Source organism: Aphelocoma coerulescens, chromosome 7 (genome assembly GCF_041296385.1).
Source record: "Aphelocoma coerulescens isolate FSJ_1873_10779 chromosome 7, UR_Acoe_1.0, whole genome shotgun sequence".
NCBI classification, from domain to species: domain Eukaryota; kingdom Metazoa; phylum Chordata; class Aves; order Passeriformes; family Corvidae; genus Aphelocoma; species Aphelocoma coerulescens.
This window is the reverse complement of record NC_091021.1, coordinates 39,834,863-39,861,743: the sequence shown is the minus strand read 5'-3', so window position 1 is coordinate 39,861,743 and position 26,881 is coordinate 39,834,863. Positions and strand designations below refer to the sequence as shown.

General features: G+C 41.0%; 2 protein-coding genes across 17 annotated transcripts in view; one reads left to right on the top strand and one right to left on the bottom strand.

The window, feature by feature from the left end:
- The first annotated feature begins 1,198 nt into the window (after window positions 1-1,198).
- WDSUB1 (WD repeat, sterile alpha motif and U-box domain containing 1) lies at window positions 1,199-19,168 on the top strand. 7 transcript variants are annotated; one of them, XM_069021423.1, is made up of 12 exons: window positions 1,831-1,877; window positions 2,267-2,317; window positions 4,030-4,443; window positions 7,710-7,894; window positions 10,747-10,839; window positions 11,545-11,638; window positions 11,902-11,935; window positions 13,635-13,675; window positions 13,767-13,873; window positions 14,799-14,978; window positions 17,348-17,488; window positions 18,759-19,168. In XM_069021423.1, the coding sequence occupies exons 3-12, from the start codon at window positions 4,046-4,048 to the stop codon at window positions 18,911-18,913; spliced, it is 1,428 nt and encodes a 475-aa protein (XP_068877524.1). In that variant the 5' UTR covers window positions 1,831-1,877; window positions 2,267-2,317; window positions 4,030-4,045; the 3' UTR covers window positions 18,914-19,168. The 7 variants fall into 7 exon arrangements, with proteins under 7 accessions (XP_068877521.1, XP_068877525.1, XP_068877522.1 ...); XM_069021420.1 differs by lacking the exon at window positions 2,267-2,317 and having other exon boundaries at window positions 1,199-1,877; window positions 4,200-4,443; XM_069021421.1 differs by lacking the exon at window positions 2,267-2,317 and having other exon boundaries at window positions 1,791-1,877.
- A 201-nt stretch (window positions 19,169-19,369) lies between these two features.
- TANC1 (tetratricopeptide repeat, ankyrin repeat and coiled-coil containing 1) overlaps window positions 19,370-26,881 on the bottom strand; it is a 64,648-nt gene continuing 57,136 nt past the window's right edge. For all 10 annotated transcript variants that reach the window (XM_069021418.1, XM_069021409.1, XM_069021415.1 and 7 more), the window contains 7 exons: window positions 26,327-26,450; window positions 26,031-26,206; window positions 24,874-25,006; window positions 23,962-24,053; window positions 23,385-23,531; window positions 22,789-22,889; window positions 19,370-21,907 (listed from right to left, as the gene is read on the bottom strand). In XM_069021418.1, coding sequence (XP_068877519.1) covers window positions 20,551-21,907; window positions 22,789-22,889; window positions 23,385-23,531; window positions 23,962-24,053; window positions 24,874-25,006; window positions 26,031-26,206; window positions 26,327-26,450 — 2,130 coding nt within the window. In that variant the 3' untranslated portion in view covers window positions 19,370-20,550. The remainder of the gene's footprint in view (window positions 21,908-22,788; window positions 22,890-23,384; window positions 23,532-23,961; window positions 24,054-24,873; window positions 25,007-26,030; window positions 26,207-26,326; window positions 26,451-26,881) is intronic.

The window sequence follows — 26,881 nt, the reverse complement described above, 5'->3', positions numbered from 1 at the left end:
TCTTTATTCCAAAATCCTGTTAGAATAATCTGTTATTACTTTGAATAAAATAATCACATTTGGGTGTCACAGTCTTGCATGTTAACGTGAGCTCCTACACTGACTGCTCCATGCCTTTCCTTTTCATGACCTTTCTGAAGACTTCAGTAAAGAGGTTTGCTGACATGTACCAGAGATGTGAATATTAATCAGTTTTGAATGTATGATGGTAAGCTTGTAAGAAGGTATTATAAATATGCTTAGATTATTGAGAAATCTAGTTCTTCAATGAAAAAAATTTTTTTTTCAGATTCTGTACTGGTTAGTGCTTTGTCTGTAATAGTAGAACTGTTAGTTTTCTGAAATGTCAGACAGGTTACCAGCTACACTACGTACAATATCTATAGTAAAAGTTGCATTGTTTTCAGCTTGTATCCCAATTCAGCTGAACAGCTGGGAAGTTGAAGGTGGCAACAGCTACTATAGTGATGACAGTGAGACAAGCATCACCTCTAACTTGACATGGCCAATGTATTGCTTTGCTTGCTAACAGCCAGTGTCATTACTATTGCAGTAAAATTAAATATACAGGAAATATTATATTTGAATGGCAAGCTTGAATCATGCATATACCCTCCTATCTCCATAGAAAAGAGCAGGGATTTAACCACTAGAAAAATGTAACGTTTCTTCTTTGCTAATTTTCTCTCCTGTTGATGTTGTATGTTTTCTTAAGAGGAAGTTTTCTGGTGTGCTCTCATCCTTTCTGAACAAAGTCTGCCAGTCTTAGAGAATTTATTCCAAAACTTTCAAACTTATTATAAGTACTGTAATGGTGCTCAATGAAGAGTGTTTTGGTTGAGTGTGGGTTCTCTTTTGTCTCGTCAGCTCTTTGAAAAAAATGTGATGATACAAAAGCAGCTGAAAAGTTGTCTTGGACAAAATATGTATCTTTAAAAGGAGGTCTAAAGCTTTTTTTTTAATACTGGCTGTCACCTAGGATTCAGAACAATGAAAGGCCAGGCTTCAGCCGTCGATCACAGAGTGTGCAATCAAATAACGTGCTATAAAACAGAGCGTGAGATGGTACAGACTAAACACGGAAGGCCAGTCATTTAGGGAATGCTTCCTGGGCACAGTGACTCCGAGAAAGTGACTTTGTCTTCCTCAAAACACGTAGGTGCCGGCTAAACCATTTATTTTGCATGAGTTGCTGAGCGTGTATGTGGAGGGGGAAGAGGACGATGGTGCACATTTCCTGGCGGACGCTGAGAGTGAGGGAGCACTCTTTTTTGTTGGAACTCACCTTCGCTCTGCTCGAGGCCCGCGCCTGTGGAGGGCGGGGGCCGGGGTGAGACGGTCACCGTGTCGATCTCAGCGGCGGAGTGTGGCCCCGCTGCCCGCTCGGACAGGGACGGCGTCCGGTAGTGCCGCGGCTATGAGGGCGCGGTAGTGGCCGGCAGCGTCCGGCCCCGCCGACATGTCACGAGCGCCGGCACCGCCCGCACCCACGCTGGGTCCGTGCCAACGCAGCCATAGCGCCGGCAGATGTGCGGCTCCGGGCCGGAGCTGAGGGCGCGGAGAGCTGAAAGTCGCACGATCCGCGGCCGCGGTGCCTCACGGCCGGGACCAGTGGCGGCGGTGATAGCGGGTAAAACAGCGCCGGCTCCCCCGCAGCCGGCGCGCAGTGGCGCGGCCCGGAGCGGGGTGGGTCGGCCTGGGCCGCACCATGCCGGGAGGCCGTGGGGGTACCGCGCATGCGCAGCTCCCTGGGCCGGGCGGAGGCGGCGGAGGCGGCGGAGGCAGGAGGCGGCCGAGGCAGCGGAGGCAGGAGGCGGCCGAGGCAGCGGAGGCAGGAGGCGGCCGAGGCAGGAGGTGTCGCGGTTGGAGTGCGGAAGGTGCGGGCGCGGTGCCTTCACGGCCGGACGGGCGGCCGTGCCTGGTGGCCGCGGGGCCCCCGCGCAGCTGGGGCAGTGTTGTTCACCCGACACCTGCCACTGGAGCTCGGGGTGACTCCGCCGACCTCCCGAGAGTGTCCCGGCCGCGCCGCCAGCGCGATGGGTGGGTGGGGCTAGGCTGGCGGAAAGAGCAATAGGGAAGGGACTGCCAGCCGCGTCGAGAATTGCTGTAGCTCTTTCTGTGAGCAGGTGCTGCTGGTTTATGAAAAAAATACGTAATTGCCAGAGGAGATGATGCTCTGGTGGTGAACATCTCTCTGGTGACGCATGCTCCCGCTGCTCCTCGCTCCCTCAGTCGGTTTATTGATACTGAAACGTCTTGTTCTTAGGTTTGCTTTCCTGCAGTGAGCTCCTGAAAGTCTCCTGACAGTGAGATCAAGGTGCCTTTTTCAGCTCATCTTTCCAGATGTCAAGCTTTGTCTGACTCTTCAGTTTCTCGTAGTTGAAGAAAGTTGTTTGTTTTCTTTCTGCAGCTAAGACGTGTTATTGATATTACTTCATCTGCTTAATGGTTTTAAAGAGAGTAGTAGTAAAACTACTACTACTTCAGAGCATCCTGAGACTAAAACAGATAGTATTCAATGATCTGGTCTTTAACTGAACTGGTGTGCCATACACTGTCTGAAGAGAACAAGTATTTTGCCCTTACCTATGCACCTTTGTGTCTGTATGTATGCATACATGCATGCACGTGTGCATACATTTATACATACTTGCATGTCCACATACATACAAACATATGTGTGTGTATGTTTATATGTTAAAAAAAGTGTGAGTATATATGATTTTGTTCATAGATGCCTCAGCACTGAAATTATTATTCAGAATGAAGCACTTACCTAATAGCAGACTGTTATTTAAGTTAACTCAATATAAATAGTATTACAGCTTTTTTTCATTATAAACAGCTTTTAAGAGTTGTAGGCACTTCATTTTGGCTCGGTGCTTCCTTATTCTCAGGAAACTTGTCTGTGATCTGCAGCATGGGAAGTAACTGGTTGGAATGTACCTCTTCGGGGATTTGCTGGACCTCAACAGTATAAATCACTTGTCTGATGTAATTTAAACTGGTTCCAGCAGTTTTAAGTCCTGGGAAAATGCATGTGAAGTTCATATTGTCTTTTGTTGTTCTGTGTAATAACAAATGCAATTTCTGGAGAGGTTCTGATTCTGATCACCTAATTAACGTTCACATTTTGACTTAAATGTTTTAGTCAGTCTGGTCAAACCTTGGATTGGCAACACAAGTAAATGTTATTGCTCTGATGTTTTGCCATCACTACTGTTGCTATCTGTGAAAATAAGCACAAGGAAGCTCTTGGACAAATTCAAACAAAACAGAAGAGGATGCAAGCAAGGACAGGTTGCCTGGGAGGAATACAGAGAGATTGTTTGAGCAGTCAGGGATTAGGTTGGGAAAGCTAAAGTCCTGATGGAATTAAATCCAGACAGGATGTCAGGGGCAATAAGAAAAGCTTACATAGTTATGTTGGTGATAAAAAGAAGATTAGGAAAAATGTGGGCCCTCTCTGAAAGGAAGCAGTAGACCTGGTTACCCAAGACATGGAGGAGGCTGAGGTACTTAATGACTTTTTTTTTTTTGTCTCGGTCTTCACTGGAACGTGCTCTAGCCACGCTACAAGAAGGCTGGAGAGAGACTTTTTATAAGGGCATGCGGTGATAAAAACGGGAATGGATTTAAACCAAGAGTAGGTTTAGATTAGAGATTCAGAAGAAGTTCTTGTCTGTGTGGGAGGTGAGGCCCTGGCACAGGCTGCCCAGAGAAGCTGTGGCTGCCCCATCCCTGGAAGTGTCCAAGGCCAGGTTGGATGGGGCTTGGAGCACCCTGGGATAGTGGAAGGTGTCCCTGCCCATGGCAGAGGGTGAAACTGGATGAACTTTAACATCCCTTCCAACGCAAACTAGTCTGTGATTTCACAATTCTGTGCTTAATGATAGGTGAAAAATATGCCTTTGCAAATGAGTTTTTCTTTCTTTTTTTCCTTCAGAATTTGTCTTGCTAATAATTTCTTGCTCTTGTAGTATATTTATGAAATAGGAAATTAAGTCTAGCTGTTGAACTCTTTTTCAGATTTTTATTTTTTTAAATGGCGACATTAATTCACACTTTAGCCGATCATAGTGATGATGTCAACTACTGCGCCTTCTCATCATCGTGCTTGGCTACTTGTTCCCTGGACAAAACAATTCGTGTTTATTCTTTGAGCAACTTTACTGAGCTTCCGTACTCGCCTTTGAAAGGTCACACGTACGCTGTGCACTGCTGCTGCTTCTCCCCGTCGGGACGCGTGTTGGCCTCGTGCTCCACGGACGGCACCACGGCGCTGTGGGACGCGCGCGACGGCCGCAGGCTGGCGGTGCTGCAGCAGCCCGGGGCTAGCCCCGTCAGGGTCTGCCGCTTCTCTCCTGAGGCCACCTATCTGTTGTCAGGGGCAGCGGATGGCAGTGTGGTTCTTTGGAACATGCAGTCGTTGAAACTCTACCGGTGAGTGCCAAAAAATTTTTGACAAATACTCTGTTTTGAAGTTAATATAGTTCAGGTAGTATGCTGTACTGTATACAAGATACGCAGACTTACACCACTGATGGATAGCGCAAAGAAACGGGGATAGGTTTTAGATGACCAAGAGATTTATCAGTAGGAGAGGGAGAAGTGCTGAGTAGCTTTTTGGTTTTTTAAGTTAAACAACGCGAACTCAAGAAGCTTTAATTTTTACAAAGTTGTCTTGCACCTAAATCCTGTTTTTTTAAAAGTTCATTTCATTGATATAACATGAGATCAGGATGCATTGCATACTGCATGCATCTGGTTTCTAAACAGTGAGTCAGCAGATTGTGATACATAATATAGTTAGTGGAGCCTGACTGTACTGCGTGTTTTATATTGCATTATACATAGTAGTATAAATTAAATGTTTTATTACTGGGAGTTTGGAGCCTAGGAAGGTCCTGGAAGCTTGATAATAATCCAGCAATCAGTTTGGAAACTGTGGACCTGTCCTGAAACTAATAGTTTAAGACATAAAGCAACAGAAAGAATTGGAGCTAACTAAATAAGTTAAGCATGACAGTCAACATTTCTCATAGGTTTCCAAGAAACATTTGAAACAAAGCAGATGAGCATATTTATTGGTGTTGAACCGTTAAAGGCATGAACCTTAGAGCTATCTTCAAAGTCCTCTTCCACGTATCTGTCTTTCAGTGAATTCTTCAGGCCAGTTGTTGTAATCTGTACTTGAGCCGGACATTATCTAGGTTTTAGGGCTCTATTACACAACTACATTACTCTCTAAAGTTAGAAAAGTAGTTGAGAATTTGAGGAACTGATGTTGTGCTCAGGATTGAGGGAGCAGCTATTTCTGAAAGACAAAGTTGTTTGATGTTGGTAGTCCCCTGTCAAGCATGTCCCTCCTTATGTGGCCTCTTTGCCTTTTGCCTTCCACAGTAGTGATTTATGTCAGAACTGTACAGGTTTAAAAATGATTGATTATAGGTACTTGAAATCTGAAAATTTGTCCATGAACAGAATTCTTACAGATTTTTGCCACCATGTTTTTTGTAATACATAAAAAACCACTGAAATGGTGGTTTTGTTTTCAGACAGTAAAGAGATACTGATAACCTCTTTTTTCCTCCTTTAAGAAAAATAGGGCAACTCAGTCAATAGTATTCTGAAGTCTGAGGGTTTATCTGTTTTGAGACATTGCTAGCGAAGAGGTTATATTTGTTTTATTCAGAATGCTTGTTGCTGAAGGGAAAAACCCAGAAATATGAAAACATCATTTCTTACAACTGTATGCTGTTAATTCATGCAGTGATGCATGTTTTAGACCTACGTCCTAATTTTCTTCTAGTTGAATGGTGAATGTGTATAATAACTATGTAGAAGGTATATTGTTGTTACAAGCAGAAATTATTCTGCTTTGGTGTTTTCACTGTAGAGACATAAGAAAAAACTTGAACATTCCCATCCTGTCCCCTTCAACTATTAAAAGTTCATTTCAGAGTGTTAACAGGCCAGCAGTAGTCAGCTTAACTTTTTATCTATTTTGGGATATGTATGTGTGTATGTATTTTCAGCTGATGAATTTTTTTATTGTCATTTGTAATTGCAGATAGAAAAATGCACATGTCCTATTTTTAAAAGCTGAGATCAATATCACATAGAAATCATCAAGGTACTTAAAAATTATGTCAGAGGAACTTAGTTAACTGTCTAATGTCAGTGTGTGGTCCTCTGTTTCTTTTGAAACAGTTGATTGTGTTGGTGCTGAAGAAAACATTGTACCACGCTGTTTTGTCACTTTACTAAATATATGGATGGTATTTATAATAAAATACATAATATTTGCTCCTTATCTGCTCAGCTGTTGTAATTGACTCTTCAGATAGTGAAGTAAGATGGCTATTTAAATAATTTCAATGATGGATGTGAACAACATGAAAGCAAGTTGACTTGTGTGTATTTCTTAGTGTTCTCTATTTCCTGTTCAGTAATTAAGTTACAAAGCTGGTGTTTGGCCATGCTCTGAACAAGTCTTAAATGCCTGCTCTGAACAAGTCTTAAATGCATGGTCTGAACATGTACAATGGTATTTATTTTACTGTTGTTTCCAGAGCAGAATCTGCAGCTTTTTGTGTGAAAGAAGGCAAGTTTTAAAAGCTGCACTAAAGAAAAAGGATTGTACATTTAAAAATGGGAAGCACTGTAGTGGATTTGATAGTATTCTAAGTGATAGAATTAAGGGAGACCATACTTTTTAGAAGGTCCTCGTTCTGATCAGTGTGACACTGAGGAAAATTTATTGACTTGTCTTCTGTGGCATTAAGTTTGACACCCCTGGCAGTAAATAAAATTTCTATCAGTAAAAGAGAATTAGCAGCTGTTCTACAAAAAACGATGACAGAATAAATAGGACTGACATTTTTGGCCACGTGACTGTTTCTTATGGCTGTGATTTTCTCCCTGCACTTAAAGACTCAGCTATGCATGCTTGGCTGGATCTGGTGTCCATTAAAAGGAGCGAGACTCTTTTGATTAATTTTAGGTTATCAGATAATGTAAAGGATGTCAGGTTGACCCCACTTCTTTCCTGAGGGTTGGCCACACTTCCATATCTGCTAGAAATTTTCTTTAAAGATCAGTTTTTTAAAGTGCTTCAGCTGGCATAGTTAAGATACAGAATTTCTCTTCCGCATTGCTTTTTCTTGTGTACAAGTTATTCAAAATTAACCCCACATCATAAATCACAAAGTATTCTACTCAGCTACAGCTTATCATATGGGTTAGTACGTGTTCTCTTTTGTCTCTAAAAACAGAAGAATTGTCAGTCTTTTTTCCCCTCGTTTGTGTACATGTAAATCTGTGTTAATGGTAGTTGTGTATTTATCCTTGACTTTTAAAATGTATACTGCCATAAAATTTTAACAGTGCATTGTGCCTTATAAATGTTAAATCCATGCAAATTGTCTTTAGTTTGAAAATTATTTTATCATTCAGTTAAAATTATTGCCTTGGGCTGCCATCTCATGTTTTTCCTCCTGCAGTCAAAGAGCAGGTCTGGTCCCTGCTGCAGAGCTTATATTGCTCTCTTTTCATAGTTGGTTTGAGTTTCTCTTTCCTCTCTTAGATAGTTCCAAAGTGCAAAACTTAGCAGAGTTTGGCTTATTGCATCAGACTGCATTTGAGACGTCACTTCTGTAGACCTTTACCTACTCTAAATTCAAATCCTGTGTACTCTTGCTTTTCAGATCTGGGAATGTTAAAGGTGGTTCTTTGGTGGCTTGTGCATTTTCTCCCAATGGAAATTTCTTTGTCACTGGATCATCAAGTGGCGATTTAACCATTTGGGATGATAAAATGAGATGCCTGTATAATGAAAAAGCACATGATCTTGGCGTTACCTGCTGTGATATTTCTTCACATCCAGTATCTGGTTAGTTTCTCAACTCTTCAGGGGAGGAACATATAAAAAAAGAGATACTTGATTTCTCCCTAGCCCTTGTTTTCATATTCTTTTTGCCATTGGTGCTCAAGATACAAATGACCTTGTGAAGAGCTGATGTTTCAGAATATTCTGAATATTCTTAAGTAAAGGTCGTGGTCAGGTTGGTGGCAAGGAATGTACTAGGTCAACAAACAAGATGATAACTTTGAGTAGCTAATTACCCCGTGGCAGACAAGGATTTTAGGAGATGCAGTGCTAGATTACCATTCACCCTTGACTCTTTCATACTTTGGTTCCCAAGGAACAGGGCTGTATTAAAATAATGCAGAGAGCTGTAAACCTAATCAGCTAAATGCTTGAGCTGTGGAATATTAATAGATACACTGTTTTCCTGCACCTGACTTTCTCACTTAGAGGAATTTGGGAGAGTAATGAGCCCAGAATCTCCTGCATTCCACTAAGATGTTCAGAAATCTTAGAGCTGTTTTAGCATTTGACCACACAGTCATTTGCTTCTAATGAAGGTTAGGAAATTGGGCAGAAGCTTCATTATCAGCTTTAGGAAGTAATGCAGCAACTTGACTTAACAACCCTGTGTGTATACTTTCATGCTTTCCAGATCTACTGTTGAGACAAAGTGATCTTCATCAAGATATTTAGGCTCTTGTTTTCAGAATACACAAGCTGCCCTTTCAAAGGCCCCAAAAGTTATAGCTGAGCAGCCACTTGGATCTTCAAGTGCTGAACCCAGCAGTAAGTACTGCTGTCTGTGTACCACATTGTCTAAGGAGGTGGTGCAGAGTAGGAAGAAAACAGGAGAAGCAGTTGGGAAGAAAGCAGGACAGAAGCAGGAGGAAGCTGAGGAATTAGGATGTGAGCATACACTTCAGAACAGAGAATTAGTGATTGACAGTACCAAATCAAACAAATGTGTGTCCACTGAAAGGTGTAGGACCTTTCTTGGTGAAAATACTACACAAATAACTCCATTGTGAACTAAGAATTGCATCTGAGGGCAAAAAAGCATGTTGCAGCTGAAACAGATCAGAGTGTAATTTCCACCACTCCATTTCATATTGAGATTATTCTCTTGGTTTAAAAATTACATTACCAACCCTTCAGCCTTCTGCCAAGATAAAGTGAAACAGGCAATGAAGCAGGTATTTCCTACACTGGAGATTTGTTTCAGCTGATTTATGATCATCCTTGATTTTTTTTTTAATCCATATATTATTGAATGTCAACATATTTCCTTTCGTGTGTTTCTGTTTAATCATCAGTGGTTGAACCTTCTGGGATTTTTGGCAGATTTAACACATTATGAAATGCATACAAGTAGTGCTTATCCAGTAAAATTAGAGATAGTTTTAAATTGAGACTCTCTTTAGCTGCTTAATTCAGAGCAAGTTTTGACCCAGAGTGTCTGATAGGTTCTTTGCGCTTCAGGCTGTAACAGGTGGTTCTTCTGCCTTTGAAGTGGATTCAGTCACAGTTGCCTCATGAGATCTAGAGCAGTTGTAGTGGAGTTTGGAAGAGTTTGCCATCTTAAGGAATATAGGTCAGGTAAGGAATAAAGTCAGGCTCCTGAAATTTAGGACGGCAGACTTCCAGCTCTTCAGGGAGGTTGTCAGTGGGATCCCCTGGGAGTCTGCCCTCGGGGACAAGGGAGATCTTTAGGGAAGTCTTCTACTGAGCACAAGAGTCAGTGATCCCCAGGAGCAAGAAACTGGGCAAGGAAGGCAAGAGATTGGCATGGCTGAGTCAGGAACTGCTGGTCACGCTAAAAGGCAAGAAGCAAATGCACGGGAAGTGGGAACAAGGACATGTCACCTGATAAAAGTATAGACATGAATTATGATTGTGTAGGGAGGGGGTGAGGAAGGCCAAGGTGAAGCTGGAATTGAACCTGGCAAGGGGTGCAGTGTTCACAGCCTCTCACTCACTAACACCCCCAAGTCCTTTTTGGCAGGGCTGCTCTCCACCTGTTCACCCCCCAGCCTGGATTGTTACTGAGGGTTGCCCCAATCCACGTGCTGCACCAGCACTTGAGGTTCCCATGGGCCAGCGCTTGAGCTTGTCCAGGCCCCTCTGGGGTTCTCCCAGGTCCTTGTCCTTCTGGTGTGTCACCTGCACCACTCAGCTTGGTGTTATCTGCACATTTGCTGAGGGTGCACTTGCTCCCTTCTGTGTCATTAATGAAGATACTAAATAGCACTGGTCCCAGTATAGAGCCCTGAGGGACACCACTGCTCCATTGGCACTCTGAGCCATTGACCACTACCTTCAGGTTGCAACCATCCAACCACTTTCTTAGGCATCTAACAGTCCATTCATGGAACATGATAATTCAGAAATGTTCATAGCCACTGAATCAAGAGGGGAAAGCTATTAAACGATTATTGTTGTATTTAATATTTAATGCAGTATTTACTGAGTGTTTGGCTGGGCTGCAGTCACGAAATGTCAATTTATAAAAATGAAAAGTTGAACATGTAAAAGTATGAAAATTCCCTGTCAGATACTCTCAAATTTTGTACATGCATATGTGGTTAATTTTGAGAATTACTGAACTGTAGAAAAAATGGATATAACCATATAATTTAGGTTAAAAGACTCTAGCGGTGTAGTCAGAGGAATGAAGCATTTACCATCAAGAAAACTTAAAATATGAGCACAGCTCGGGTCTTTATCTACTTACTCAGGAAAGAGTATAATGATACCTATTTCTTAAGTCCAAAGGTTTTAGAATTTCTGCAATGATTTTTCTGCTGATATGGTTTACTGACCTGCTGTTATTTTCAGTGTTTCTGACTCCCATTTATATATTTTAATTTTATCAGATAGTGAAAATGGATTCAAATACTTCCAGATGGCTTCTTGTGGACAAGATAATCAGATCAAACTCTGGCTTATTTTGTTTGCAGATTTCTTAGGTTTGTATAGAAATGTTTTTTGAATATACCAGTGTCTTAGGTCTTCAGTGACAATTTAAATTGAAAATCAAATTTATACTGCTGGATTCACAGTCAAACTAACCACAAGTTGAAAGTTTTCTTTTAATTATTAGCTGGAGAACAGCTAAGGCATTCAGCACTTTGTGATGCTGTGCCATGTAGATTTTATTTAGCGTTCTATTTATCAACAAGTAGTGAAAGAAAAGATTAAAAAAAAATTATACTGTGGCATTTCAACAGGTTGATAGGTTGAAATCTCTTAATCTGCCTGGCCAGGGAGAGCTTTGTTTTCAGATTTCAGTATATCCTGGGCCTTGAATAAGAGCTGGAGAAACCAGTGTTGGCTCCTGCAAAAACTGCAATGTAGAGACTAGGTAAATTGCCAAAAATATCTTCAGTGGGTACTTTTTGTACTCTCTTTTATATAAAAGTATGTAAGGATTAATACTGTGTGTACAGATAAACATTTAATTATCTAAAATCTTGTGAGACGTGTTAGGACTACAAAGTGAGAAAGTTGGAGATATTAAAAGGGAAGTTGTCTCCACGGTCTTTTTATCCCCTTTTTTGTAAACAGTATGTCACAGAGTCACATCTTGGTGGAGCTTTGGGCTTCTTAAAGCAGCTTGTGTTATACCTTGTCAAATATGGCCATATGTAACGATTTACTTTTTGTATTTTTAGGTGTTGAGTTAAAATATAAATGCACATTGAATGGGCACTCTGCCCCAGTTCTGGCTTGTGCATTTTCCTGTGATGGACAGATGATAGTCTCAGGGTAAGCAACACCTTGTTGAAATGTCTGTCTGTCACACAGGTTCACACTTCAGTATTTTAAAACAGAAATTTCAAAAGATTTCTAAATATTTAATATCAGTAATTAAGGAATAGTTCTGTGACCTCTAGAGCTGTTGAAGTGTCTTTACAATCAGTCTGTATCTAGTAGGTGATTGAGTTTGAAATCTCGGGTTGTGGAAAAGCTTAATGAAACAGTTTCCTTTTCCCTCTGCATCATTTTAATGTCAGTGTGTTTTTTTTAAGGTCTGTGGACAAGTGTGTCATAATCTATGAAACTGTAAGTACAGCATAATACAAGACCATATCTTGGGTTATTGTCTTTAAATATCAGCACTGCTTCTGCAGGGTCTTATAAATGAAAAAATATTAAAGAATACAAATGATATTAAGCCAAAATATTTACCGTGCATTTGGGGGTTGGAGGGGAAGGAGTCTAAGGAAAAATGTCTCCTGAGAGCTGATCAGTCTTTCTCACTTTTTATTTACATTGTGAGGATTTGTCAGTTGATTTCTCTGCAGTAGGGTATTACTCAATTAATTCCATACTTATAAATATTACGAGTTTCATATTGAAGCGGAAGGATTTTTTTGTTATCCTAACTTTAGCTTAGCTTCCAAAGCAAGAAGGACTGTACCATAAAATCAGGAATGGTGATCATAGAAATTCTGTAGTTATATGTAAAGTGCACATAAAATAGAAGCATAATAAAGAATTCAAGAAATTTTTATAGTAATACAATGTCTTTAAAACATATTGTTGAAGCATTTTCTGTAATAATGTTGTTACATCCTTAGTGAGTCATCTCTAAGTGGTATATATCTTTAGTACTTTATAGTATTAAAAATAATAATTTTGCTGAAAATGAAGGATGAACAAGTTTTAAGCTTCTTCAGCTTGCTCTGCACATACCTATTGTATTGATACAATTTTTAAATTTGCATTAAAGTTTTTCACCAAAATCACTGATATGATACCTGCACAGTTTTTGGCCCAGTTATTTTAGTGATTTGAAGTTTAGACAGGTAGCTAAGTCCTCTAGAGTTTTGGAGCCTCAGAAAATTGAAAGATGAAGGAAACCACAGCCTAAGTATTTCTTAATACTGTTCATCAACTTTTGTGGCCTTAGGTTTTTATCAAATGGGACAATAACTTTTCTAGTTGTAAGATTCTCCTTTGGAGATACTCAAAACCTGCCTGGACACCTGCTCTAGGTGATGCTGCTTTAGCAGGGGGGTTGGGCTAGATGATCTCCAGAGGTCCTCAACCATCCTGTGATTGTCTGGGGAAAAGTGGTGACAATAAACCTTTGTGGGAGGGAGAGAGATTTCAACCAATATTAGGGCATTTCGATCATGTTGGACAGTTGAAAATACCGGAGTACTGATTGATCAATTAGTGATTCAGAATAACTTTGCTCATCATTCTTCCAACCTGTCTGTACCTGTCAAAGAAATGGTATTTTCCATTGGAGAGAAAATCTTTCAATAGTAAGTTAAACTGCCAAAATTCAGGAACTTGGTTTTTTAGTGGCATTTAGTGGTCAAATAGGAGAATAGGCTGAATAGGTGTGGTTAATTATTGGTCCAGTTGAATGATTGTGGGTTGACCCTCACACTGACCCTTTTGGTCATCTCTAATACAAGATTTGTAGAAGAAATGTCTTTATCTACACAACCAACCAGCCAATATGGATTTAATTCAGTTAGTGTTTTTGGCACGGCTCTCCCTGCATGTTCCATGCTGGCTGTGCAGGGTAGCAGTGCTCCAGGGAATTGAACGGGGGGTTCAAGCAGGAAATTCAGGTTGCATTTCTGACTCTGGTGCTGATCAGCTTTGTCAAGGTTGTGTAACTTTTCTGAAGGTAACTTCTGTCACCTTTCAAGAAGCAATATTCCTTATTTTGAAAGGAAGCATAGAAGTGAAGAAACTTTTTTTTATTCTTTAAGATTTAAAATCACAAAAAACTCTTTTACAGAGTACTGGCAATACCCTTCATACTTTGTCTCAGCATACCAGGTAAGAAATCAGCATGATTATTCTGTTTCAAAAATAAAATAAATTAAATCCTTTTCTCAAATTTTCACACTTTTTTTTTTTTAATTTGTAGATACGTTACAACTTGTGCTTTTGCACCACATAGTCCCTTACTTGCCACAGGTTCAATGGATAAAACTGTGCACATATGGCAGCTTGACTTTATGCAACCCTGCACAGGTCAGTGTGTGAAGTATTTGTAATCTGTTCTTTAAATTCAAAATACTGTTTGGAGATGCAAAAATCCCACATTCTGATCTGCACTTGATGTGTAATCTCAGGATTGTGTGCATGTTTTTTATCTTCTAGTTGACCTGATCAATGCCCAAAAGAGGTATTCTCTTTTTTGTTATTTTGTAAAGAAAAATATCCTAGATGTATCTTAATTTTAGTAATTTGCTGTATCTTTTTTTCTGATATTTGCAATTACTCTGGACAGTATTTAAGAGATGAATATTATTGTCAGAGTGCTGAAAGACTTCTTCAACACCTATAATTTGTGACGAGTTGAAAATCCGCTAATTGCAAGCGTAATTGTCAATTAGAAATGTACCTTACCAGTTGTTACAGGTGAAAAACTAATTGTACAAATGATGTTAGTACCATTAGTATAGGATAACTAATGGTAGAAATTGCATAAGCACCTAAAATTTGTGGAACAAAGGAACATGTCTTTGTTCAAAGCACAACAGGAGGTTTGGACTTCAGTGTGCCTTCTAAGGAGGTACGAGTTGATTCCAGTGTCTGCTAACACTTTGGTTGGTTGTTCAATTCAAATTTGACAGAAATATAGGCATCTAAGAGATTAAATTCCGCTAAACTTTGAAAATTGAAAGGTAAAAGGCAAACCCAAATTAATGCCCTCCCCTCCCAAAGTAATGTGTAACATTTTTTTCATTAGATGAAGAATGTATAGCACTGAGAACTCTTAAAAATAGGGTCCATTAATGACATTGTTTCTTTGAACTGAGAATTTCATTATTGGTTGTTTTTTGGGGGTTGTGGTGAGGTGTTTTTTTTTTGCGGGGGCGGGAAGGTGTTGTTTGTTTGGTTTTAATTTGGTTTTTTGTTTGTTTTGTTTTTTAACTCTTCTCCATTTCCAAAGGAGATACTATAGAAAATGAATCAAAGGTGGCTGTTGAGGACTGGTCAGAGGATGATGTTTCAGCCTGGCTCTGTGCACAGGATTTAGCAGACTTTGTTGGCCTTTTCAAAATGAATAATATTGACGGCAAGGAACTACTGAATCTTACTAAGGAAAGTCTTGCTAATGAATTAAAAATTGGTAAGAGTACTGAAATCCAAATAGTTTTTAATCTCTAGAGCACTTTGAAACGTTGGAATGAAAGCAGGTTAGGAGTTCCATACATGGATTTTTTTTCTCCCTGAAATGCCTTTTTAATTTCATTTCCAGGGCTGTTAAAAATCCCTTAGTGTTACATTGTCTGCAGTATTCCTTTGTGTGTGTGTGTGTGTGTGTGTGTGTGTGTGTGTGTGTTCACTCATCCCTGGAGACATACAGTGCACTTCTACTAATGATGCTGTTAAATAGTCTTACCTGATTTTGTTTCTATTTTCCTTTCTTGATCTTGTATTATTAAGCTGTGGAAAAGGAATTTCAGTTTTTCTCTATAATTCATGTTTCTCACTTTGGTAAATCGGGTGGTCTATAGTTTTTCCTATCAGCCTGCAAAAGTACCACATTTAGAATAACGTGTGTTCACCAGCCTTGAATCGAACAGTGAAATTCTGAAGTGTGCATTTGATGATGACTTTTGGTAAGGATCAAGAAAAGCTTTCTAATACATCAAGTTAATACATTGTCCTGTTGCTTTATTATTACCGCAGGCCTGGTTCCTACGGTATAGCACCGTGTCCCGCAGCCATAGGGAGGAGGAGGAGGAGAAGATCCAGCAGGCAGGAGTTGTGCAGCAAGATTGATTTATTTAATTATTTTACAAACTATTTTATAGACTTTTTTCTTCATAGCCTAATTGGACAAAGGGCCAGCCACCCCTTGGGGGTGATTGGCTAATATCCTAAAACATTCATTGTCAAAATATTTTTCTACTATACCATAAACAAGACTTTTCAAGGTTGCAGGTGTCTGGGTTGTTTACATTCCCTGCTACCTCTTCTGTGAGAGAGAAAAGTCTCTCACGGACTTAGAAAATAACAAGAAAATCCTCGCTAGCAGCATTTTTGTATCTACACTTTATTGCAAAACTGATTACATTTTAGAAGGAATCACAAGGAAGCACCGTATTAGTAATGATTCCACAGTGGTTATTATGAAATAAGAAATTTAGGGATAGTGAACTGCACTGAAGCTTTCAAAATACAAGTTCTCTATTAATTTTGATGGCCAGATTCAGGTGTAAATTAGGTGCTAATACGTTTGTCAAAGCGAGGACAAGTATAAGAAAAGGCTGAATGAAGTAAGAAACCTTTTAAAAAGTACAGTTGGGTATTCATTGTAGAAAGACTGCTCCCTTCCTTTTTTGTTTTGTGTGTGTGTGGAATTGGTCTACATTGGATCATGTTATCTCTGGGTACCAGCTGGCTTTGTTGAAGTCTAGAAATAACAGAGATGCTGGGAATTTGTCAGGAATTGTCATCCATGAAAGACACTTGGCTTCCTCAATTTATGCAAACATTTCCTTAGCATTGAAATAGCCTAAAGCTTGTTGCAGCAGTTGCCAGCTGAGGCTAATCAGATAATGCTGACTAGAAAGTTCTGTGAGAATTGAATGTAGTGTGACCAATGACATGCTACAAAGAGAGTTCTCTGGGGAAAGAAATCAACAAAGGTATAGGAATGATGGCCTCATGTATCTGACTTGAAAAATTGCTCTCTATCTGCCATAGCTCAAGCATTTACAAAGTAGGAAAATACTGTCTGCCTAAAATGAACAAGATTTTCAGTGTTACTCAAATTCTTGTTCAACTAAATTTTAGGAGTCTACAAATGCTTGAATGAGCATGTCCTTTCTCCCCTTGATAACCTGTTTCCTTTGCTCTAAGAATGTGACCTAAGATCTTGCTAAAGAACTCTACAAGTACAGTCTCTGCAGTTTGGAGGACATCAGTGTTCTTTTAAAAAACACAGGCTCAGGTGTCTTTCAGTTGTGCCTTTGTAAGCCCTAGACAGCAGTACTGTACAGCAGGTGTAGTGTAACAGAGGTGGACATTGCCAGGTGTATCAAACGCTAAAGTGAAGGGGCTGAAGGGAAATCCAGTCTCTTTGGAGGTGCTGGCAGCACTTGTGCACAGCTGTACCTTCCCACTGGTACTGCTTTGTCCCATCCCAAGGGCCAGCACTGCAGTGTCCCGTGCCAGGGTGTGGCTGCAGGGCAGCGCTGCACTTGCACTGTGTGTCAAGTGCGTGGCCACCAGACCACTGCTCTGCCATGGCTCTGCTGCACTTGCACTGGTTTTACTGGTTGCTTTCATTACTCCTCCAAGTTCTGTTGCACAGACAGCCTATGGCAGAGCTGACTGGAGTGGGGGCCAGGCCTGGCTGCAGGCTTTTGCTTTAGGGGAGTGGTGAGATGGAGCAATGTCTCCTGTGACACAGCTGCTGACTATTCCAAGACCTGACCTCTTTGTCTTACCTGTCTGTGCTGCTCACTTCATGTACAAATAATTTTTCAGAGTCTCTAGGCCAGCGCAGTAAAGTTCTCCAGAAAATTGAAGAACTGAGGATGACAATGATCTCAGTTTCTGTTCCTGTTCCTGATGAGTTCCTATGTCCTATAACAAGAGAGCTTATGAACGATCCTGTCATTGCCACAGGTATGTCTTTACATGACATGGATTAAAACTAATTACTTGAGGGTAAAGATAGGCCTCTTTTTGTGTTCCCACACCTATCTTATCATCAGGCTTAGAAAGATAAACTACTTCAAATAGCTGTTGCAACAAACCAGAATTATGGTAAATGTTTAGTTTGCTGAATTACATCTCTGATACAGAGAGAAATACCGTATCAAGCAACTTTTTCCTTTTTTTAAAGTGCCTCCCTTTATGTGCCTTTGTCAATATAATTACAAGCCTAATTACAGCGTTGGCTCAGTAAGTGCAAAATGAAATTTTGCATTCAGTGGGACAAAAAGCAAGCAAACAAACCAACCAACCCACCCAATTTCCCCACCCCGCCCACCAAAACCCCAGGCTTGTTACTATGCATAGCACACTATCTCTAGGGCACTTACGTAAAGGTTTGTACAGAATGAGATTCCTTTAAATTCACCAAACCCTTAGAACTGTAATATGCCAGGAGTGTAAGATATGTAGTGAAAACATTTTATGAAGAACTAGTGTTTTGTAGCTCTGTTCTTGGGGGGGACAGGGAAGGAGGAGCATACAATCATCAGAAGATCAGTGTATTATTTGTGTTGCTCTGTAAATAGTGACTGACTTCATCCAGGTCTGAGGTATTAGGGCAGACTACTGAGAATTAAAATGGTCAAAATATGAAGACATTTGCTAACTGCTGGAGTGATGGCTTTATTCAATAAAGAGTAAGGAGACAGAGTATAGCCCTGCATTAGAGGAGGGGCATAGGGCACAGGTTTATATTTCACCAGCAATACTCCTGGGTGACTGTGCCAGCTGACACGTAGGTGGGGCCTAATTTCTGTTCTTTGAGGAACAGCTTGTTCAGCTACCAACTCTTAAGAGCCAAAGTCCTGAACCTGGCCAGGTTGTGAGGGCTCTGTAGAGGCTCAGCCAGGTGGGCAAGCCCCCTGTTCAGCAGAGCAGCAGGCACCTTTAGCTGTGTTACACAATTGATGGTAATGAGCTTTTACTTCACATTATGGATCATTCAAACTGAAAAGAAAGTCTTATTTATTTTGGTACTTTGCAGGCAGCGATAGATACATAAAACTAGCCTGAAGTGTTTATACCCACAGTAAAGATTTCACATACAATGTACTTACTCTAGATCTCAATTTTCCTGTTTGGACATATTTCCTTTCTTCCCTCTTACATTTAAAAAGCTAACATCTGCACAGTGCCACAGCCTCTGTAATATGAGCTTTTGTTGTTGGTTTCTTTGCAGATGGCTATTCCTATGAAAGGGAAGCAATGGAAAACTGGATCAGCAATAGACGATCTAGTCCCATGACGAATCTTCCTCTCCACTCTCTTATGCTCACACCAAACAGGACACTAAAAATGGCCATTAGTCGCTGGCTAGAGACTCAGCAGAAGTAGTTAAACCACTGAATTTTGAAATTGTTTCTTAAAATGAATTGAAATTTTATGGAGCTAAAGGAATTAATTGTATCAGAAACAAATGGAAAGAAAAAGTTGTGTTTCTGTTTTGATTTGTGGCTCATTCAAGCTTCATGAAACTCCTAGGAAAACTTTCTAAAGTTCTTGGTAGTTCTACTTTGTGGTACTTCTGTTAAAGAATGAAGTACTCAAACTCAGTTTTTCAAATAAAGTTTTCTTAAAATTTTTACTACATTTATGAGTTTTTGAGTCTTCACCTTGCCAAGTCAGTCTTTCAGAAGGTAAGAAATAGCGAAGTGTAGGATCTGTATTTCTTTTTCTATTCTAACAAACCAAAATGTATTTTTCTCTGTTCCCCATTAGTGGACATGTAGTTGGAAAAGCTGGGAGAGTGTTTCTCCTGTAACTGTCAGGAACTGCATCTCATCCCACAGGTATATTAATAATCTTTATTTTGTATGGAAAGAGTACAGTAGCTGTGCAAAAATAGAACTACAGGACAAGACTAATATAGGACTTGTACAAAATATCAAAGAAACAGTAAACAATAAATAAGCTAAAGTGTAATAATGCAAACTCCAAAAGGATTTGTAGAGCTGGGTACAGCTGTTTACAATGTACACAGAACACTGTGATCAAACATGATGAGAAGAGTATAAAGCTGAGCACTCCAACTGAATTGCACTCATAGGAATGTCACTGCAGCCGTTCATTTTCATAATGTTCTTGCCAATAAAAAACCTTATTTCCTCAAAAAAAACCCTTCTCAACTTCATCCCGTCATGCAACTGCACATACACTTTCTTCACACCTTCACGTTCACTCCGTCCCTTTCTTGGGTTTCCCATAAAAACATTTACTAAGCATTTAGTTGTTGTACCTTTTCACAAATAATAAATCATTTTGCTTTAAGATAGCACCCAAAGGTGATTAGATACCCTATATAAAGTGCGATTATTGTTAATAGGCCATAATATTGTGTTCTTCAGTGCAATAACCAATATGGTCAAAGCCTCTCAATACACATGCAAATGTCACTCACTTTATTTGATTTCTTCTAGTTACTAAAAATAGTTATATTTACATGTCAAAGCGTGGCTGCTTATAGTTTACTCATACACAAATTATTTATGCTTCCTAAATGTACATCATGCAACCCAAATTAGATCCCGCTAGAAAAGTGATAAAATACTTTGATTTTTAAAAAAAAAGCATGCATGTACAGATCTCAGCATTCTGCAGCAGATTATCTCCCTCAGCGCTGCTGTGAGACATAAGCACTTAAGCATTTGAGAGGCATGAGTACTGTGTGTGAGATGCAAGAGAACCAAAAGCCAAGACTGAAGCCCTATGTGAAAGGAAATGCTTATTTAATGGTAAAAGGTAATGGAAAGGATTTCTCTGCTCAAGCTCCTAGGACAACCCCTAATTGAGTCTTTCTACACAAATACGTTATTCCAGTTACTGTCACTGCCCTGTGATGGTAGGAACAGTTGGAAGTGGTTGTATCCCATTAAAGACTGCTCCCTGGGGCCCAGACAGTCAGTGTGTTGTAGAGCAGTCAGACCCTGTGATGTTGTGACCCAGGTCTACCCTGTCAATGTACAGAATAGTATTTATACATTTGATTCAATGAATGATCGCTTTGGTTTTGCCTTGGTGACGTGACTGAGGTGGCCGTCCTGAGTGCTGTGGGATGGCAGTTTGGCTACAGCATCAGGATGTAAATGAGAACCTTGGCTGGATGATCTGCTGTCTGTACAGTGGGGAGGGATTTGGCATGTGAGCTCCTCACGTTCTTTCACTTGCTTGCTGCTCTGGCTGCCGTCTCCCGGGGCAGCACTTGCAGAGGATGCTTTAGTTGAGTAGTGTTTAACTGAGAACTGCTCGAAGTTTGAGGGCTGAATGCCTGCAGAAGCAATGTATGTGGACAATCCATCTGATGCCTGAGAGTGCCAAGTGCGACTAGATTGTGTGTTTTGCTGCTGAAACCTTGCAGTCTTGTCCATGATTCCCATAAATGGCGTATTGCGAGGTCGGTGCTCAGTACCCTGAGCTTGACTGATGTTTGTCTCCTTGAGTCGAACCTCTGGGCCCAGCCCCTTAACAGTCCCTGAAAAACTGCTGGCTGAAGTGAAACTGCTTGTTGAGCTGGCAAGAATCACACTACTGGATGGAGAAGAGCCACCACTGGGTACAGGGCTTTGCTGCCTTGAGTCACTGAAATGCATCAGAGCAGAGGCTGTTGATGTATCAGCAGGTTTAGATTTACTGGCAAAAGAACAAGAAGAGAGAGTCTCATGATGCTGTGGATGCAAATGCTGGCCCGACACAAACTTCTCATTGTACAGTTCAGCAGTGGGATCTGTGGAAATGCTTCCAGATGACGACGTGCTTGTCCCATCCGCATGTTGACTTCTAGATTGCCGGATGGGCAAGGGACTGTGGGGAAGACGCTGCAAAGACGATTGTGTCTTGGTGCTACATTGACTGCTTCCTGGTTTAGATCCAGGCTGGATGGAGCTCAAATGCTGATTAGTTTTTACAATCTGTGCCTGCTTTGTTGGCTGCATGATCAAGCCTGGCTCTCTCAGGTACTTGCTGCTTGTTCTGCTTTGAGGGGACACAGACTGAGCTTTCTGAACATCTTCTTGAAGGGTCCTGCTAAATAATGAAGCAGCTGAGGAACACTGCAGCCTTTGTGGAGGGGAAACAGATTCGTTGGGGTGTGGCAGCTCATCGTCCCTGTCTTGAAGATTAAAATTATCATTCACACCTGGTACAATGCCCTCCTCCTCATTATCAGAGTTGTTGGCTTGCTCAAGTAGCTGTGGAGAGTGATGCTTCTGTTGCTGTGTTCTCTGGAACTGTTTGCATTCCTCTTCCACCCGAGCCAGGAGACGTTTTATCTCCTGATTGCTGGGACACAGCTGAGTGGCTTCCCGTAGATCAGCGAGAGCAGCAAGTAGTTTTCTGTTCAGGAAGAAGTAAGTCAACAGTGAAAATTGGGGCAAATCCGAGTCCCAGCCAGGTTTGTCCCAATCCAACTCCCCCCTTGCAGTGAAATATCCTGATTTGTTGTTTCCTGCTGCAGGTGGTGACAAATAAGAACTACAAGTTTTCCACCTCAGGAAATTCATAACTAGGGTGGAAGTAAAGGCCCAACCCTAAGCCCTTCTCTCCAGTATCCTGACACCCCATGAAGGCAGGCAGGAGAACTCTCTGCTGGGAACACCAGGAACTGACACTTTGTCTCAGAAGCTCTTCACAGTTACCTCCAGAGTAGGGAACCTGCTGAACTCTGCTTTGTGACCATTTATTGCCACGTTTAGAAAAAACATGGTGAATCAAAAAGGCACCTCTTCCTGTACTTCACCTACACCACTACAGTTTGTTATTCTTCCAACCTAAAGAGAGACGTCCTCTCTCCCCTTGTTTTTTATCTTCAACTGCTAATGATTCATCATATTCTGTCTATCAAAGCAGTGGGTAAAAAATCATAAACTTGGCAATAAATAATGAAATGCTGGAGTTGGGTGGCACACTGCTGGCCACATGCTGCTGTGTCAGGTGGAGCAGCAGACCCACTCACTGTTAAAATAATCCCTCTTCAAGTCAATTTGTTACTTTCTGGACTGCCTTGTAAGTACTTACAGAGTATTCAATATTGCTATTTGAATGTGGTTGGCGTTATCTGATACAGAGACCTAGTACAGATGCAAAGTGCACTAAAAATAATATTTTATTTGCACATTTGAAATATAACTAGCAGAAAAGAACAAGTTATTAAAAATGCTAAGTTAAAAAAAAAAAAAAAAAATCTGTGCAGACAGATGCACAGAATCAAACAGTACCTGCTGTTCCTCTTGGCTCGTGCTCTGGCATAATAGGCTTCATAACACTTAGGTTTCAGATCCAAGGCTTTGGTAGCAAACTCTTCAGCCATACCAAAATCCTGATAATGGAATCAAACATGCTCGTTACACAGCAACAGTCAAAGCAAGCTGCAAGCTCTGGGGTCGTGCTCTGGCTCCAGGAGCACAGCCAGTGCATGTGGCAGAGGCTCCTGCCCCAGTCAGCAAGAGCAGGTATTTTCTCAAAGCACACATGAGCACAACCATGGCACCTGGTTGTGCTGCTATCTGATAACAAAGGGTGGTGGCGGTGTTTTCCATTCAGTCTTAAAAGTAGTACCACAGAGGTCCGACAGTTCATCATTCCAAAATAACTGCATGATGTGAGACCAGCTGTAATAGATCCCCCACAGCAACATGCCCTCATCTTATAAGCCACCCATTGATTGACATAATAAAGCCCAAAATCAGGATATAGTGAAAAGGATTCTAAAATAGCACAGATAGATGTCCACGTACAACCCCAGTAATGGAGTAGGATGTAAGTCTCAGATTCCCAATGCCAGAGAGGCAGCAGACTAACAGCATGAGCTTACATTTGTTTTGCGGCGACATCGTGACAAGTTCAGATATAACGAAACTCTCAGCTCAGTGAAGGCTTTCGTTTCCTCACCAAACCCTTCCCTTGGGAACTTCCTCAGTGCATACTGATAGCGCTGTGCTGCTTCCTTCATCTTGCCTTTCTGTAAATTTTAGGGAACAAGAGGTTTTTCACAAACTTTTAATATTTCAATACTGTTGCAAAAAAGCGTATTTATATTTGACATCTACCAAGAGGTGCTCTTCAAGTAGAAGACACACAGACAGGTTTTTTAATAAATATACACAGTATGAACTATACTGACAGACAAGCACAGTGAGAGAACCTGCATGTTAACCAGAATTTGTGTTTCTTTCTGAACTCAAATGCTTAATGGTATGTGATGTAGATAATACTTGCCCTAATATGTACTACTAGTACCAAAAAATAATCACGTATGATTCTTGTTTTGTTTTGAACAGAGTAGTAATATATCAGATTATATAGTTTAAAAGGAGGCATAAAGGCATTCCGTCTACCTTCAGGCAGAAGTCCAATGTTCTGCTGTCAGAAAAAAATAAAAATCTACCTACTTTATACAGTGCATTTCCTTCGTCCATCAGTTTCTGCAGAAGAATCAGGAGAATATCAGGTTTGGAGGTGGCCATTGCCCATGCTGCATTTCCTGCAAGTTAAATTTTAAGGGTCTCTGACAAAAGGGAAGGAAGTGCGTTTCTGCTATCTACCACAGTAGAAAGCCTGGTCCTACTTCAGTATATATTCCACCTACATGGAAACAGTATTACTATTGTCATCATAATTAGGGTGTACACATTTAAAATACATCTATGCCCCCACCTGCCCCCGCCAACACCACCTGGACAGCAGCCAGGTATTAAATGGTCTGATACATTTCACCCCTGTGTAGGAATGTATAGAAGTCACAATTAAATTCAGGCCCAAGTAGAGACCTGTATTTGATCATACTTACTACCCAAATAATATGAAATAGTGATTCAAAGGTACTAAATATTCAATAATTATCACATACACAACTTGACCATGTACTTGCCTACTGATAATACAGGACTTATATTTTTTTGGCCCACCCTGTGCAAAAATACACAATTCTATAGTTTATTAGAAGAATGTTATTTAAATCATTAATAGTGTCAGAATTATTTATCAGTAATAGCATAATCATAATTTTCTTATTTAAATATATTAAGCAGGGTAACCATATACAGTGACTCCTCCAGACCTCACCATCAGCACACATCAAAGAAGGAGCAGAATAAAAGTCCTTGCATTTCCTCACTTCTAAAGCAAGTCTTGCGTGTCTGCCTTTAAAGGGGAGGAGATAGTTTCCCTTGAGTGGGCATCTGCAAACCAGACAGCCTGCAAAAATCTGGTGTTTTGAGTTATTTAACCTGTTTTACAGAGATAACTAACTCTGGCAGAGCAGAATCCAGTTCTTTCTCCTGGTGCAGGACAGTTTCACTAACCTAGCTTAGCTCCTTTTCTCAGCAGCATGACCACGACTGAGGTATTGCGGCAGCCAATTGCTCTGTCCAGCGGCCTCATGCCACTGTGATCCATGTGCTCAATCATTGCTCCTTTCTCCACCAAATACTGCACCTGGGAGAAGAAGCAAGACATGCCGTGTAACATGGTTTTTGGTAGGAAAGGCAGACCAATTAAGTATTTTAGGTACTATGTAATCTTCTTTGAAACACAGTGAGCATATGGTGCAGAGTACAGTACAGCCATCTAAAGTCCACTGAGGGCATCGTAGCATGGGCAGGTTGGAGGGAAGTAGTAGTTCTTTCCTGTAACCATTACTTGCCCAAGTGAGACCAGCAGGGATCTTGTAAGGGAAGAGGCACCAACAGTCCTGCCCATGGACAGGCCCCACGACCCACAGCCATACTCAAGGACCTCTTCACTGGCACTGCCCCTGTCCCAGCCTGGCCAGTGGCTGAGCACAGACCTACTGAAGGGACCAATGTGGCCATGGAAATGGAAGCTGGCACCATGCCAGAACAATGACCTACAGCAAATGCAGGGACAGGAAGGAGCCTGGACACCCCTCATTCCCCAACAGTCTTGAGTACCCAGTCACCTGCAAAAACACACACAGTATCTGAAAACTACCAAAGTCACTATGGAACCCAAGGGCTTATTTTCAAGTTAATTCAGGCAAAGGCTGAATGGGACAAAGTGCTACAGCGAGTTACATGCCACAGCAGCACCTGAAACAGACCTTGTCTATGCAAGCTGCAGAAACACAGCTGTGAGTGTGAGAGGCTGCATGTGCTGCTGTTCTGTCTAGTTCCTTGCTGACCTTTGGATCTGTCCACAGTGTATGCAAACCTGTGTATGCCCTTCCTCTTCTTATACCACTTCTTGATGTCTTTGCTCTTTGAGGGCACCAACTGACCAGGACCCTGAGAAGGGACCTCTGAGGGTTTGCTGCATAATTCTGGGCTTCTATTTCATCTAGAAAACGCTTTCCTGAGCAAACATTTGCACTGAAGTCAAGATGAGAGCAGTGTAACCATCTTGGCTATTTCCCCAAATTTCCTATTTTGGTAGGCAATAGTTCTTCTAAATTCTAAATTTTTGTAACTTTTTCTTCAATTTTCTGTTTTGTTACACTTACAATATCAGCATCTCCATAAAAAGCTGCCAAGTCTAGGGGTGTTCGTCCATTTTTGTCTGTCTGATCAGTTGTTGCACCTTTCTCTACTAAATACTGAACCACTTCCTTGTGGCCTTTCAAACATGCCCAGCTCAGAGCCGTCAGTCCTTCCTTGTCCAGAGATGAAATAGTTGCACCTGAAAAATGAAAATGAACTTTGTTATGAAGATTATCTATTTAAACGGAAAAATTGCATAACTCACCCAGATGCAATCCTGGTGCATCTGTGCCGCTGTAATCCATTATTTATCTTCTACCTTCAGAAAGGAGAAATTCCACAGTGCTCAGATGTCCTTCACAAGAAGCCACCATCAGTGGTGTCCGGCCTTGCTTGTCACTTAAATTCACATCAGCCCCATGCTCCACTAGAAGTTTAGCAATCTGAAACAGAAAATAGCAATTTAAAAATACATTCCTTACACCAGAGGGGGTTTAGATTGGGTATTAGGAGAATTTCTTCTCAGAAAGTGCTGTCCATCCCTGGCACAAGGGGCAGGGGTGGAATTCCCATCTGCCACATCCCTGAATGGATTCAAAAGCTCCATGGGGTGTAACACTTCAGGACATGGGTTAGTTTGGCCTCGGCAGTACAGGGGAACAATTGTACTTGATGGTCTTGGAGGGCTTTTCCCATCTTACCGACTCTATGACTTCATGAAATCAGCAGATTTAGATTTCAGCCATAATATCATGAACTTTTAAGAAAGTGGACTAAGGTGGTATTTATGGCAACCACTGAGAAATTGTATGTAGCTCAAGCCCTGACTGCAGTTCAAGGCCTTCTCCTGACAGGAGAGGCCAGCATGAGGAAG

Bases quoted from the DNA above. Each gene is read 5' to 3' on its own strand.
- WDSUB1 (XM_069021420.1), top strand. From the start codon at position 1,709: ATGCCGGGAGGCCGTGGGGGTACCGCGCATGCGCAGCTCCCTGGGCCG. The intron at 1,878-4,199 runs GTGCGGGCGCGG...CGCCTTTGAAAG, and splicing joins TCGCGGTTGGAGTGCGGAAG to GTCACACGTACGCTGTGCAC. The intron at 14,979-17,347 runs GTAAGAGTACTG...ATAATTTTTCAG, and splicing joins TGCTAATGAATTAAAAATTG to AGTCTCTAGGCCAGCGCAGT.